The sequence below is a fragment of the Nilaparvata lugens genome, chromosome 11 (assembly GCF_014356525.2).
Source record: "Nilaparvata lugens isolate BPH chromosome 11, ASM1435652v1, whole genome shotgun sequence".
NCBI lineage: Eukaryota > Metazoa > Arthropoda > Insecta > Hemiptera > Delphacidae > Nilaparvata > Nilaparvata lugens.
Window position 1 is genome coordinate 40,812,244 of NC_052514.1, and position 15,875 is coordinate 40,828,118.

The following is a 15,875-nucleotide window of genomic DNA, read 5'->3' on the forward strand; positions in this document are numbered from 1 at the left end:
TCAATACAGTCGACCTTTACCTAACAAAATAGGATAAATATTGAATAAAATCAATACAGTCGACCTTTACCTAACAAACCCCCAATTAATAAATACACAAAACTAATCCACCACTCAAGACGTTGACAACATTTTTTAGAACATTTCTATTGCATTTTCATATCAAAAATATGAAAATAAAACTCATATGCATAACTTATGATGAACTTCAGTTGGTCATCATGTTTTTAAATTATCACCTCATTAAGATTTGAAAATTGAAATTTATTTGCCAAAACATTTATACATTACAAAAATTTTGAATAGACTAGTCTAAGTGCCGGTTGCACAACAGTTGGTTAAATTTTAACTGTGATTAATTTCACGAGGACCGATCAGAGAAGGCGGTTTTTGAAAAGACGTTGTTGAAATTCAACAGGTTGTTGTGCAACTGGGCATGAGTTTGATAAAAGCACAATATCTTAAACTGAGAAATAACTTAGAATAGAACTTGATTGATCATGAAAACATAAGATAAAAGTAGAATTTTTCAGGCACCACCAACAAAAGAAAAAATCTTGCCCGCTGCTGGAAATGAGATTAACTTGCTATTCTTCTTGTCTATCATTAGGCAAAACAAATAGCTCTATCCTTTTCTAGCTCCGCATCGCTGATCGCTCGTTGGCTCTGGAGAAATAAAATGAACTATAGTGATGTAGCTGATGTGTGACGTATAGTGAGGTCCACGTTATAATGGCAGTGGAGAAAGATAGGAGAAAAACAATGCCGAACCTCTATCTTGTCAATGCCTTCTATAGATGGTAGCTGATACCAAGTGATGTAATATTATTTCATTAAGCAATAAATTATATTTCTCAATAATTTCAGAATGAATTTTCATAATTAAGATTAAATATTTTGTTAATTAGTCATCAATTCTACATTGTTAAAAGACGATCTGGCAACAGAGCAAAGCGAGAAAGAGATAGCGCCATCTGCTTTGTTGAATGATAGACAAGGATAGCAATACCAATGCTAATCAAACACTGCCATTATAATGTGGTCATCACTATAGTGATGTGTGATGTTATAATGAAAGTGAAGAAAAATAGAAGAACATCGTTGCCGATTCTCTGCCTTGCCCCTGCCTTATACATATAAGATAGCTGATACCTGTGTATATCTGATTTAATATTAACTGTTTCCATTCTAGTTGCAAATGATCAATTTCATTTCATTTGCCAGGAGTGAATATTTTGTTAATTAATTATATTTCTACATTGTTGGAAAACTCACTGCATTCCAGTTATGTGAGATGATGATATGATTCCTTCCCATCTTGAGACTCCCAGTTTCAGAGTAATGCCTTCGTCATTGATGAAAGTCTTATAGATGAACCCTCCACTTTCCAGGTGGAACCCACGCTTCTCTTCATAGACTCTCCTGTAGACCGGTAAATACAATCACATCCAAAATTTTTATATTTTTCTCCTACAGTTACCTTGAAAGTGCACTGATTAGACTTTTGCTCAAATTACCGAGAAAAATGCTCAAAGTAAACTGAAAAAAATTATAAAAATAACATAGACAACAGAGAATATTAATTTATTGTAGTATTCCTGCATTGCATTGCATTGCAATGCACTGCAATGCATTCCTGCACTGATTACAGAACGCAAAGAATCACTTTTCCGCTCTAGTGCGGGAAAATTTTTTTCTGCACTCCAGATTTGCAACATGGAAACACAAAATAGTTGGTTGGTTATATGGAGGATTAGTGCAGGAAAACAAAAATTAAGTTGGTAACAATGACTGTGGTTAGATTTAGATGAGAATCATTTCAATGGCTACCCTACATTACGATAAAATCCCAATCTAGAAATTCAAAACAAGAATAATGTTCATCTAAATCATAATTAAATAATCATAGTTTACAAATTCTCATCATTTAATAATAAATAATAGTTCTCTTCTATTGATAATTATTATTTCAACTGCAAGCAATGAGAAAAGTAGCAAATATACATTATAAAATAAGAATTTTGAGGTTAAATGATTACCATTTGATATCCATATAAATAAAAAAACATAAGAATACTACAATAAATTAATATTCTCTGTTGTCTATGTTATTTTTATAATTTTTTTCAGTTTACTTTGAGCATTTTTCTTGGTAATTTGAGCAAAAGTCTAAATTTCTGAATCCTGTTTCTGTAGTTTTTAGCTGGATGAAACAAGCTTAGGTACGATTCTTCCCACTAGGTCGCGCGCTTGTCGGTTCAGCCATCTTGCAGCCAGCTGTTGGCGTGTATTTTGAATGTGAATTTTTTGTTCTATCTGTAATTTTCTGATTCTTGAATGAATAAAAATGAGAACTTTGGCTGACAATTTTCAACTTCAATTGGATTATTAATTTTTAAATGAATTAAGGTTGTTATTATTAACAACATCACACACACACACAAACATTTGATGGATTTCAGCCATCATTTTACCCATAATTACCCACTTTTCATATTCAATGGTAACTGTAGGAAAAATTTAATGTGAAATACGTGCGCAAAGTTCCTCTGCTGCACTCAAGAAGACATTCCGCCCTCGCCTACGGCTCGGGCATAAACGTTTCTTACGGTGCAGCAAACTGTCACTTTGCGCACTAGTTGCACAAATAACTATTTCAAGTGAGTGGGCTAATTTATTTATTTACATCAACAGAAAAATTACAGCTTATAAAGGCTCACAGATTTATGCCAAAACAAGCATAATTGAAAATCGATTGTTTACACAGACTAGAACTAAATTAATGAGAAGGGAATGAGAGAAATAACAATAAAATATTTTTAATTCCTGTTTCTGGGATTATAAGACTAGATTGGGGCTCTATAATATGATATAAATACCAGGTGAGTCTACATATGCAGCTGACATACGTTCCCTGACTGAAGGAGCGAAATTCAAATTTACACCAGTATCCTAGGATGAATTAATTTTTGTGTGAATTCAAATTCACACCAGGATCCTAGGATGAATTGAAATTTTTAGTGTGAATTGAATTTCAAACCTGTATTGTAAGATACATCAGTTGCTTCAAGCAAAATACTACTGTTCTGCTCACTAATAATATTAACCAGTTCATAATCCTCATCCAATCAGATAATAGGTAATCTATCTAAAGAAATTGGCTTATTCACGTACGGGATAGGAAATTCACAAATGACGCATCATCACGTCTAACTAATGGATTGATCAACTTGAAATTTTGCATAATATAGATTCTTAAGGATGGTTATATGCCTATTTTAAATTACTCAAGATTTCAGTGGGTCAAGTTTTTAGTTTGTCTAGTTTTTAATCAGACCCTTACGGAGCACGGGTTATATGCTAGCACAAAAATAGAAGAAGAGTATTGTGCTTTCTTTTTTTATCAGATGGGGAACAGAATGTTAAAAATCCCTCAACATCATTATTGAGATATTTTGGAGTTAGAAGAAAAATAGAACCAGGGAGAGAGAAGAAGAAGAATAAGAAGAAGGAGAAGGAGGAGGAAAAGAAGAAGAAGAAGAGAAGAAGAAGAAGAAGAAGAAGAAGAAGAAGAAGAAGAAGAAGAAGAAGAAGAAGAGAAGAAGAAGAAGAAGAAGAAGAAGAAGAAGAAGAAGAAGAAGAAAAGAAGAAGAAGAAACAGAAGCAGAAGAAGAAGGTTCGCGAGGAACCCTAGCAAGGTTCTAGTGTACCCCCAATATTTATTCAATATACTACATTTTCTCCCATTAATTTCAACCTTTCAACATTTCATTCCATCAAGATCAAGTGATATTGTAATTTTTGCCACTTACTTTATATATTTAGATTTCCCCATGATCTGTTCCGTACCGCTTTTGAAAAGCGTGGTGTTCTTTCTTCTCTCTTCCTTAACAATATAACCAGCTGCAAATTTTAAAATCAAATTTTTATTTCAATATATCTCAAGTGTAGATCATTATGTTCTAGGAACAGTATACTCTAAAAACTATTTACTGTAAGCATCTATAGTGACAGTGGAGAATGATAGGAAAACTGCGTTGCCGATTCTCAGCTTTGCCATTGCCTTCTATAGAGGATACTGTTACCGGTATATCTGGTGTAATATCATCTATTGTATAAAATAATCAATTATATTTCATTCGTCAATAAGAAGTTCAATGGTTTAATGATAAATTTTCATAATTGAGATTTGAGATATGAACTTATATCAATGTGCAAGATATCAATATGAGGGCAATGTAGTTGGTGATGATGGTTGAAGCTGAAAATTGGATGTTTTTCACAATACAAAGAGCATTGTTGTCCTGGAAAGTGTACCTGGAAATCTATATGAGATAGAGCGCTCTACCTGATCTCAGATTGTAGAGCACAAAACTACACCCAGAGGGATTATGAATTATCATACATCTAAATGGTAGCAATCGGAAGTTATTGTTGTTCAAAAAGATGAACAACAACTGATGAACAAAAGATGATTGTTGTTCAAAAAAAATTATCAGAATTGATTTTTTCGTCAAATTTTACTCATTTTTGAAAAATCATAACTCAGTTTTCATTGGTGATAGAGTTTCGAATGACCTCATTTCATTCAGAATTTTATGATCTAAAAAAAGGTGAGAGCAAATTTTCCTGTCTGATTACTGGATTTGGCAGAAATAGCTGAGAACTGAAAAATGAACCGAATATACGAGGTTTTTTACACTCTGTATCTGGCACAAGGAAATTTTGCAGGTAGAGATTGGTTCTGGACTTTTCTCATGTATCCAAATAATATATTAAAGAATCAGAACAACAATATAAATTGCAAGCACACCCCCTTTTTTATGTCTATATTGAATGGACTGAATAATAAAGCATCAATTTTCCTTCCCTCGGGCTCCTCGCAGACCGCAGAGCTTTTGCGGACCACTTATCGGGAACCATTGATCTAGATATAAATATGCAGGAAGATAAATGTCAAATTTATTGTATTCTCTCATCCAATTTATTGGATCGACTTCCAGTAGTATAACTTCAAAATATTTTTTATGGCTCAATTGAATATAACATTCAATTCATCCGTGATTAAATGCTGATTAAAGATGTCTTGACTTCTCTTTTTGATTCTCTTCTTACTCTTTCCTTCACATATTCAATTGTTTAATAGCTGTTGCATTAGCCACGAGCAGTAGTTATTTGAAATATCACTATAATATATAAATAATAATAATGGTTATTGGTAATGTGTTTTCTCTTTCAATTCCTTACATGTTTATCAAATTCATCAAGAAGTACTAGAATAATTGGTTCTTTCACAATTAATTCAATGTTGTGCTTTACAATATTTTCGTCAGACTTATTGGCTGTCAACTAATAACACTATTTAAATACTATATAATCCATCGTGATGAGAATTTCATTATATTTATACAAATAGATTTATGAGAACTTTATTATTTTTTGCCAATGGAACAAAATATATCACAATTTCAATATCGTTTAATGACGATTGATTAATTGAAGTTTAATAGTATTTTTGGAGATTTAGCTTTCAGGCTACGTTAGCTTCATTAATTTTTACCCACTTTTATCTACTATTTACTTTTTCAAGTTCCAAAACTATATTGGCGAATATAAAATAAACTTGAAAGAGATTATATTGAAGTTAGTAATCATGAAAATATGCTTTAATAAGTAAAGACGAGCGATTCTACTTATAATTCCCTATAAGCTCCATTATAAAATTCAAATATTTTGGATCTTCATGGTGGCGGCGGGAAAAAATTTCCAATGGTCACACTGTGTTTATAATAGTTACCCTACCACACCCTTAACAATACGCCACTGAAAGATACCCTACACAATTATTCATTCACTTACAATATTTGAAGACTTTTGGTGGGGCTGTGGGGTCCTCATCGATCTTATCCAAGAAGTAGGACCTCCTGATTCGATACCCTTTCTGACCATCCTCTGATTCAAAAGGGGATAGGCGGTCCCCGTTGTAGTATTTTACATAACGCAATTTCGACATACCATTATCCGTGATTTTCACCTCATTTTCGACAAAGTAGAAAGTGATCGGGTTATTATCTGGCGTCTGTAAAATCAATGAGTATTCGCTATTAGCATATAGGCCAGTTACAGTACACACACATCGATTTCTGGATGTTCCGTCTTCAAGAAATCTATGGGCTGGTTTCCGAGCTCGGGATTTAACTCTATCCTTTTCTAGCTCCGCATCACTGATCGCTTGTTGGCTCTGGAGAAATAAAATGAACTATAGTGATGTAGCTGATGTGTGACGTATGGATATAGTGAGGTCCACGTTTTAATGGCAGTGTAGAAAGATAGGCAAACAACATTGCCAAACCTCTGTCTTGTCAATGCCTTCTGTAAACGATAGCTGATACAGGCTCATTGATTTAATATTAAATCATTCTCAGGTTCATTCTCGTTTGAAATAATCAATCATATTTTAACAAGCAAGAAATTATATTTTTCAAAGATTTCATAATAAATTTCCATAATTAAGATGGAATATTCATATAATAATTGAAAAAATTGTACACATGGAATTCTAACCTCATCTTGGACTGTGTCACCTATAAATTTGGAAGAAAAATAGCACAAGGACTACCTTATTATTTTATCTACCAATGTTATTACATTAGTCTCATTTGCATTGTAAATGAATAAATAAATAACTAATTACTAATTCTACATTGTTGAAAGACAATCTGGCAAAAGAGCAAAGCGAGAAAGAGATAGCGCTATCTGCCTTGTTGAATTATAGACAAAGATAGTAATACATGCAGTAATACCATTGCTAATCAAACACTGCCATTATAACGTGGACCTCATTATAGGTTGGTTCTAGACTTTAAACAGCTGGAGTCAGAAAATTGGCTTTCCGAAACGGGGCGTAATCGCAGTCCATTTTTAAATGAAATTTCGAAAAACTAGAAAATTGAGCTCAAAATAAAATAAAGAGAAAATAGTGTGAAGTTTCAGCTATTTTGAATTATTTAGGAATGTTTCATTTTGTCAAGGAAAAACGTTTCCAGTAATTATTATAGAAATGAGAAAATAAAGATTATCATAAAAACTGCTGATACCCCATTTCTGAATGTCAATTTTCCGACTTCTGCTGTTTAAAGTCTAGAACTTAGCTAAATCCCGAGCTCAGAAAACGGCCATATAAGCTTTTAAGAAATTAATTCAAGAAAAGCTTTAAAATGGCTTGGAAATGCCGAAACAAGTTGTTATGTTTTATATTATTTTTTTAAACAAAAGGGTACTATGGAATTATTTTGTATTAATCAAAAATCAAGTAGTCCTACCATATTGGAATACATTATTAGAAATTTACCAGGTTGAACTTGGAAAACACTTGAACATCTGTTTGCCAAGTTTTATTCAAACTAATAGGATCTATAAGGACAGCAAAAAAATCAATGCGTATGTATGTAACGGATGAACAAAAATCTGGTGTGGCGCACTCACACAACTTTCCTTGCCGTTATGAAAATTGATCACCTGACACTAGTGTTCCCACGCATCTCAAGTCTACTGTTCAAAGCTCTGAGCCAGCTGGTGACAGGACAATAACGCTGTAGACACACGAGGACTGCTATCTCTTCATAGTGAATGATCTAATAGAGTCAACAGTTGCCAACATTTTGCAATTGAATAATCACATGTTCTCGAATTTTGAGCTTATTTTCAATTTTAGGTGAAAATGCTAGTAAACATTAATCGTAGAAATTTGCATGCTCAATCTTTTCCACTAGATTTTTTTGTTTAAATTGTATCTGATGCCTGATAATTGGGAATCTAAAATCAAACTTTGCATAGATGGGGCGGAGCTCCTGAAATTTTTACAGATATGGGACTTGTGACAGTTGATAGAGCTTTCCAATTACTATTTAAAGTATGGATTTGATCAAAATCGTTGGAGCCGTTTTCGAGAAAATCGCGAAAAACCCTGTTTTTGACAACATTTTCGCCATTTTAGCCGCGATCTTGAATTGCATTTGATCAAAATTGTTTGTGTCGGATCCTCATAGTGTAATGACCTTAAGTTCCAAATTTCAAGCCATTCCGTTAATTGGGAGATGAGATATCGTGTACACAGACGCACATACACTCATACACACACACACACACACACACACACACACACACACACACACACACACACACACACACTCACACATACATACAGACCAATACCCAAAAACCGCTTTTTTGGACTCAGGGGACCTTGAAACGTATAGAAATTTGGAAATTGGGTTACCTTAATTTTTTTCGGAAAGCAATACCTACTTTCCTTACCTATGGTAATAGGGCAAGGAAAGTAAAAAAATAAAAATCTCTTCTTTGATCAATCAGAATTATGAGAACTATTTATTTCAATCAGTCAATTATCCACGCAAAATTCAGTTATTTAGTCATTTACTAGTGACCCTGACCCCCTGCGTTGGAGAACTCGCTCATTGTAATCTTTGAATTCAGCAACTTTCAATTATACAGAGTTGGTGGAGTTTATGGAAACAGCAAAATATTTCTTTCACAAGAAAAATATTTGACAGTAGGTTTTATTGTGGATCCTGTTTGAAATGGATAATTACTCTGTCGCTCCAACATCATTGTTCCTCATATGAATCCAAATTCATTGTTTTGAATGAGAAGGTGGTCATGTGATACATGATTTCAATACAGAGTTCCAAGGTTAAATGAATGACGAAAACCACACATAATAATTTCAACCCTTTATTAGTTTGTTGATGTGTAAGTTTTAAATTATGTTGTATGTAAATATAAAGAAAATAAAAATCTCAGTACCCTTTTTTTGATCACTTGAAAATGGCATAAATGTCTGAAACATGTAGTGATAAAATATTTAAAAAAAGGGTACTAAGATTTTTATTTTCTTTATATTTATATTACAAGTAGCCCTATACAGAAAAGAGATAATATCTTATGTAATATCTAAATAATAACATATTATGTTGTATGTATATTATTAACCAGCTAAAATCATGTGTCACCGTGTGAAGGTCTGTCTGTGTGATAGATTATGTGATAGCTTCCAGATAGCCTCAGATAATGTTAAGAATGGATGAATGGGAAAACTGGTGTAATTGCATGCAATGACTAAATCATAAATTACACAATTTTTTTCTTATGTTATGTGTTGCACTTTCAATGTTATTTGTTATCTCTTGAAAAAGGACGAAGGAGTGAGTCAATTTTGTTGCCCAACAAACTTGACCTATAAAAAGGTTCCAAGAATATGTGTTCAAAATTAGAAGCTGATTGATCAATTCTCACTAAATTTCTTGTATAACATACAAACAGACGAACAACAAAGTAGCTGTCCTTTCCTCTTATGTTCTTCTTTTTCTTCTTCTTCTTCTTCTTTGTCTTCTTCTTCTTCTCCTTCTTCTTCTTCTTCTTCAAATAGATCAGGGAAGGAAAAATAAACAACAAAAAATGGGGATACTAAAACCTTCTAGACTTTGTAACGTTATTTTTGTGAATAACGGTTTGCCTGGCTTGGCTGCAGTCGGTAAAGCATGAGTAAAAAATTATACAACTCTGGTTGTGGTTCTTAGAATATAAACTAGACAAAATTCTTACGGGCTTGCCCAGGAGCTCCCGCAATTCTCTGCTCTGGGACAATTTATATAAATCTCTGGAATGTATTATTTCCAAAGATTTGATTATCAATGCTAAATATTGCTGACTAAACCAACTTATTCGGTGAAGAATAAAGTTGGATGGTAATTTTCTTAATATTTCAATATTGATAACTCGATAAATAAATATGAGATTGGTCATGCATGGAAGTGGAGAAATAAATAAAGGATACACCATAAAAATTTTGATACATATATTGTACAAGAAAATATCAACAGACAAATAAATGTGGAAATATATAGAGCAACAAGCAAAAATAATAAAAATAAGAACAATATATCAAAAATAAAATATCACAGATTAGCTCACTAGTTCTTTAGCACGAAACGTTACCATGTGCTTTTAATTCATTAATTGTATGCATTTATTTTTATGCATCTCAGATATCGACTTGCTGCTGCTTGTTGATTTAAAAATCTCACTATATATCTCCTTTCCAAAAATCATAAAAATAATCATTTGATAAATCATAAATCTCAAATATAATAATATGTATAGATCTCAGTATATTTCTCAATATATATCTCTCAGGGCTTAAGGTTTGGCCTCTGGTGGAAGTAGATAAATTAATTTATCCAGTGAACAAGAGCTACATTTATATCTTATAATTTGCTAATAAAATTAATGATTGAGTGAGCATATGTACATTATAATATTGAATTTAAATACTCCTTTAATCTGTGCATCTTTAGATATATAAATTTGATATAACTCTTATCCAATAAAATAAGTTTTTGTACCTTTTTAAGACTTGCACAAGTTTTATAATAATTTCAATATTCATAACCTTTTCGACGAGCTAGCTTTTTATATTTTTGTTTCACTCGAAGCACTGAGGGCGCCCTAACTTTATATATTCCGATAATTTATCACTCATGTGTTGAATTTTCACAAGATGATGGTGGCTATCTGAATTTCCTGGTCGTCCTGGATTTTTGGTGGCCAAGGTCGTCCTCTCCAAGGGAATAAATAAATGTCTAATGACTTACGCTTTAATACAGCATCACTAAGTCTTATACAAAATTAATTAATGAATTTAAACTTTTAAGTCTTTCAAATGTACAATTCAACAAAGGGACTTGTGCTCTATAAAATTTAGTGGCGTTCCATGGCAGTGTCTGGCAGGCAAGTGGCAAGTCCTACCCTTATTTTCTACAATCCTACTTACGACTTACAAATTTGCATACATTTAAATATTTCACTACTACGCCATTAAAAGGATCAAATAGTCCGTGCCAATCTACTAAATTATTACCTATATCTTAGGTATTATATTTTATAATTACTCAGACCATATCTGATACATAAACTGAGTAGTGATAATTTATAAATTCTTATCATTTATAAAAATATTTATAGATAAATTTGAATTGGCTCTCTATTGCCGCCCATCGATTACTGTAATTTGATTGGTTCATGCAAATTCACAAATGTATCCATGCGCCTATGAATATCCTACTTCCTTAATATTCTGATTTATTTTTTTGGTGTATTTGTTCATGCTCATTACAGATAATAAATATTTTTGGAATTTATAAGTTGTTTTTCCCTCTACAACAAGTAGCCATGTACTTACCAAATCCTCTAGTTAAATACTATTTGTTTACAACAAATTTTTGCCAAGGTGTCTGGCTAGATTTCACATTATACGGCTTGATCGATTATTAGGTTGCCGACCAGTAGGTATTAAAGCCTAACCTCAAAATTTCCAATACTTTATATAATATAATAAATAGCAAATAAAATCCTTTTCTATTCGGCTGTTCTAATTTTAGCCATGGTACCCGTTATTATCTAATCTTTTACTTGTTGTTATCGCACTTGGCGATAATAGAGTAGCTGTTTGCTCCAGACCTATAAAATTCTTTCAATCAGCGATTTTGCTTGCTTATCGAATTTTAATATGTTACAACTTCTTCTAAATGAATTCTAATTGTGTATAGTAAAGTTTTAAGAATTCAAAATGTATAGTGAGTGTTGAGTATTCGAAGTGTATTCAGTGTTCAAAGTGTTTTAATCAACACTAATAATTTCATAATATTCAACCATATATTACTACTTTTTGTTTATCATCCTCACAACTCACCATTCAGCTTTATACAACAACATGCTGCAATGAGTATGAACAGTTTTAATTGAACATGCCTAGAAATTGTTGTGTCCCTGGGTGTAAATCGAACTAATATAGAAAAACCCCCTTAGTGACAATATTCACTTTTCCCAAAGATGAAGAGCTGAAGGAAAAACTGGACAAGGTGTATCTGTAGGAAAGATTATAAACTCACTAATAATTCGGCTGTGTGTATCAATCATTTAAGAGCATCAGACATTATTAGAGAAGTTAAGTTTTTGTGTGAATATGGTTCTTATGTGACTGTTCCAAGAAACAAAAGTGAAACTATGTGATGGTGCCTTCCCTACAATAAATTTTTCCAAATCAGCCTTGTTACAACACAATTCAATTGTGTGTAAAGGAATTGAACGATATATTTTCGACCAATTACTGCAACATGAAGAGTGATAATCAGTTACCCAAGCAAATAAAGTCGCGAAAATTGAGGACATTGAATCCTTAGGCTAGAATTATATAACGATAATTATAAGCTATGTGCATGGGAATGCACTTGAATGCTATGTGCATGGGAATAAATAAAGTTCAGTTACCCTATCAAACAATTACTTCTTTAATAAGAACCTTATTTAAATTCTTGAAAATGATTTTGAAGAGTAATAAGTTATTAGAGAGAGCTGGAACCTAGCTGATGGCAGTAAGTTAGTCCACCACCTACGGCGGCCATTTTGTTTGTATGCTCAGGTCCGGTATTTAGGAGGTCCTGTTGAAAATCTATTTGTGTGTTAGGCTGGCCACTAACGGTAAAACATGCATTCTAGGCACAATCGCCTTACATTGTTATGTGATCAAAGCTGTGATCACCACAAAACACTACGAGCAAATTTTTTTAGATTAGGTTTTAGTATCTCCATTTTTTGTTGTTTATTTTTTCTTCGATGATCTATTTGAAGAAGAAGAAAAAGAAGAAGAAGAAGAGAAAGAAGAAGAAGAAGAGCAAGAAGAAGAAGAAGAACTTTAGAGAGAATTATTGATCAATCAGCTTCTAATTTTGAACACTTCGAACCTTTTTACAGGTCAAGTTCGTTGGACAACAAAATTGACTTACTCCTTCGTCCTTTTCCAGGATATAACAAATAACATTGGAAGTTCAACACATAACATAAAAAAATGTTGTAATTTATGATTTAGTCAGCTGAAGAATTCATTGCATGCAATTACACCAGTTTTCCCATTCATTCATTCGTTCTTAACATTATCTGTGGCTATCTGGAAGCTGTCACACCTTCTGTCTATCACACAGACAGACCTTCACACGGTGAGACATGATTTCAGGTGGTTAATATATACAACATAGTTTACAACTTTCACATCAACAAACTGATAAGGGTTAAGATATCAATGTGCGGTTTTCGCCATTCATTTTCTCTTGGAACTCTGTATCGAAATCATGTATACCATGACCACTTTCTCATTCGAAACCATAAATTTGGATTCATGTGAGGAACAATGATGTTGAAGCGACAGAGTAATTTTTCATTTCAAATAGGATCCACAATAAAACCTACTGTTAAAAATTATTCTTGTAAAAGGAATATTTGGCCATATACAAACAACAGACATAATATTTGTTTCCATAATCTTCTTCGCCAACTCTTCATAATTAAAAGTTGAGGGTTTCAAAGATTACAACGAGCGAGTTCTCCACAACGCAGGGGGTCTAATGGCTAACATTTCAAGTGGATTTTTTTTTTGACTGATTGAAATAAATAGTTCTCATAATTCTGGCATTTGATTGATCAAAGTCGAGATTTCAACTTTTTTGTTCATTTTGTTACATGCACATTGACTTTTCGCCGTCCTTATAAATTCTATTAGATTAAACGGATGATGTCAAACAGATGATGTTTGTCAAGATCCATCTAATCTGATAAAAGTCATGACAGCGGCTAAGAATCGTGGTTCAAAAATCGATGTGTGTGTAACTGGCTGTGCAATACAAAGGCTAAAAAAAACTTTCCACTGGTGATATTTTTCAAAGTTTTTCGATTTGCATATCATCAAGAAATCAAAATAAAAATGTTTTCTCAGGAAATTTTTTTTCAATCATTACTTTTTGAGGTATGAGCGCCTAAAGTTTTAATTTTTGGGACAGAACATTTCAAATTCGATAAGAGATAAATCCATGAGAATTAGAGGATAGATTCTTTGTGGTGTTGTTGATTGAATAAAACAAATTTTTGAGTAAGTTATTCAATTTACTAAAATAAATTAAAGTTGAATTCCTCATTTTGATAGTTTGATGATAAACAAATCGAAAAACTTTTAAAATTCTCACCAGTAGAATGTTTATTTTTAGCCTTTGCACAGCCTTAATGTCAGGATTTTTTCAACTGACTGAGTTGGTGGATCTATGTGAGTGGAAACTTATTACCGTTCCATGTACTGTGCATTTCCATAACCTCTCCCATTCGAATACGATCATATCTTGCACCTTCACTTCGTCAGCAGCTTTCTTCTCAGATTTTCTTTTCTTTTCTTTGCTAATACTAGTTAGAGTAAATTGAGAGTATTCTTGGATGCTCGTCCTCCCCTGGATATTGGAACACCTGCAGTTCAGAGAAACATGAATGACATGAGAAGAAGAAGACGAAGATGAAGAAGAAGAAGAAGAGAAGAAGAAGAAGAAGAAGAAGAAGAAGAAAAAGAAGAAGAAGAAGATTCCAACGATTGAGTTTTCATAATAATTATTATTAGGACAATGTGTAACCTTATCTGAATTTGGGAGAGGAATAGCACAAGGTTCCCTTTTTTCTATCCCTATTATTTTGAGTATATACTTATTGTATGAATCAATAATCAATCAATCAATCAAAATTTTTAATCACAATACAAACAATTAAGGGTCCTGCCAAACCCAAAGGTTTCTCGGCGGGTGCTCAGTTACAGAAAAAAACGAGTTACAAAAGATAAATAAACTTGGACAAAATAAATATTACACTTCATAGATTTCAAGTGGAAAATAAAAGAAAACTAATACAAAATGCAAAAATAGAATAAGAAATAGACATCAGATTTTGATACAGAATGAATAAAAAAAGGGAAAAACAAAAATTTATTAGAAAGGAATGAAATAAAAAGGAAAAGTTGAAAATTGTTTGACAAAAGTAATAGAACATTTTTATCGTTGAGGCAGGTGGCAGTGACAATAAAAGGAAAATTTTAAAACTTCAGCCAGCAAAAATTGAAAAATTCTAATAAATAAGCATATGCTGTCATTTTTTCAACTTGATGTTTATTAAATAATTATGTGTACGTTTGTAATATTATTAGTTCCGTTTCATGAATTGAATGAATATAAAAATAATTACTTTTATTGATGTATCAGGTCATAAATCATTGATGTGGAATTTTCAAGTAATTTAAAAAAAACAATTGCACATAACAGGTTTTGCAGCAGTATTAGCATTATGACAGGTTTTGCACCATTATGAAAGATAATGAGTTTTGTTTCAGTAATTTTAAAATTGAGAAAAACTTATTATTCCACTATAAATTTCACTGAATTTGAAAATTTCATATTTTGTTGGGTCCTTTTTACTGTTTGGGATGATAAAAATGCATATTCAGCAATAAAAATAAGTTTATCACACATAGACTACAAAAAAAATAACCAAACACACATATCCAAAATGTTGCATCATAAAAATGAGTCAAACCAATCTATATATATAAAAATGAATGTCTGTTTGTTTGTAGTTTTGTATGTTTGTTTGTTCCCTATTGATTCAAAAACTACTTGACAGAACGTCATGAAACTTTGGGAAAATGTTGTGTGAATATTGATGAGGTTGGATTCTGACCAGAAATTTTAATAGGGGGGCAAATAATAATTATTCATTAATCCATTTTACAGACCTATGTTTTCGAAATTTTCGGCCGAGCGGCTACCGAAGAATGCAAGATGATCATGATTCAAGATCATATTGTGATAATATGATTCAGCATCTAAAGTTAGCAGCTGTATAATAAACACATTACCCTGTGATAAATTGAGTTCTGGTATTATTAGTCCAGTCAATATAGACATAAAAAGGGTGTGTGCTTGCAATTTATATTG

General features: G+C 32.3%; 1 protein-coding gene across 1 annotated transcript in view; it reads right to left on the minus strand.

The window, feature by feature from the left end:
* The window catches only part of LOC111049326, a gene marked incomplete in the record, with an annotated part of 290,512 nt that overhangs the window by 26,260 nt on the left and 248,377 nt on the right, over positions 1-15,875 (minus strand). Inside the window, 4 exon segments of the mRNA XM_039438440.1 lie at positions 1,276-1,422; positions 3,813-3,903; positions 5,860-6,079; positions 14,190-14,364. Coding sequence (XP_039294374.1) covers positions 1,276-1,422; positions 3,813-3,903; positions 5,860-6,079; positions 14,190-14,364 — 633 coding nt within the window.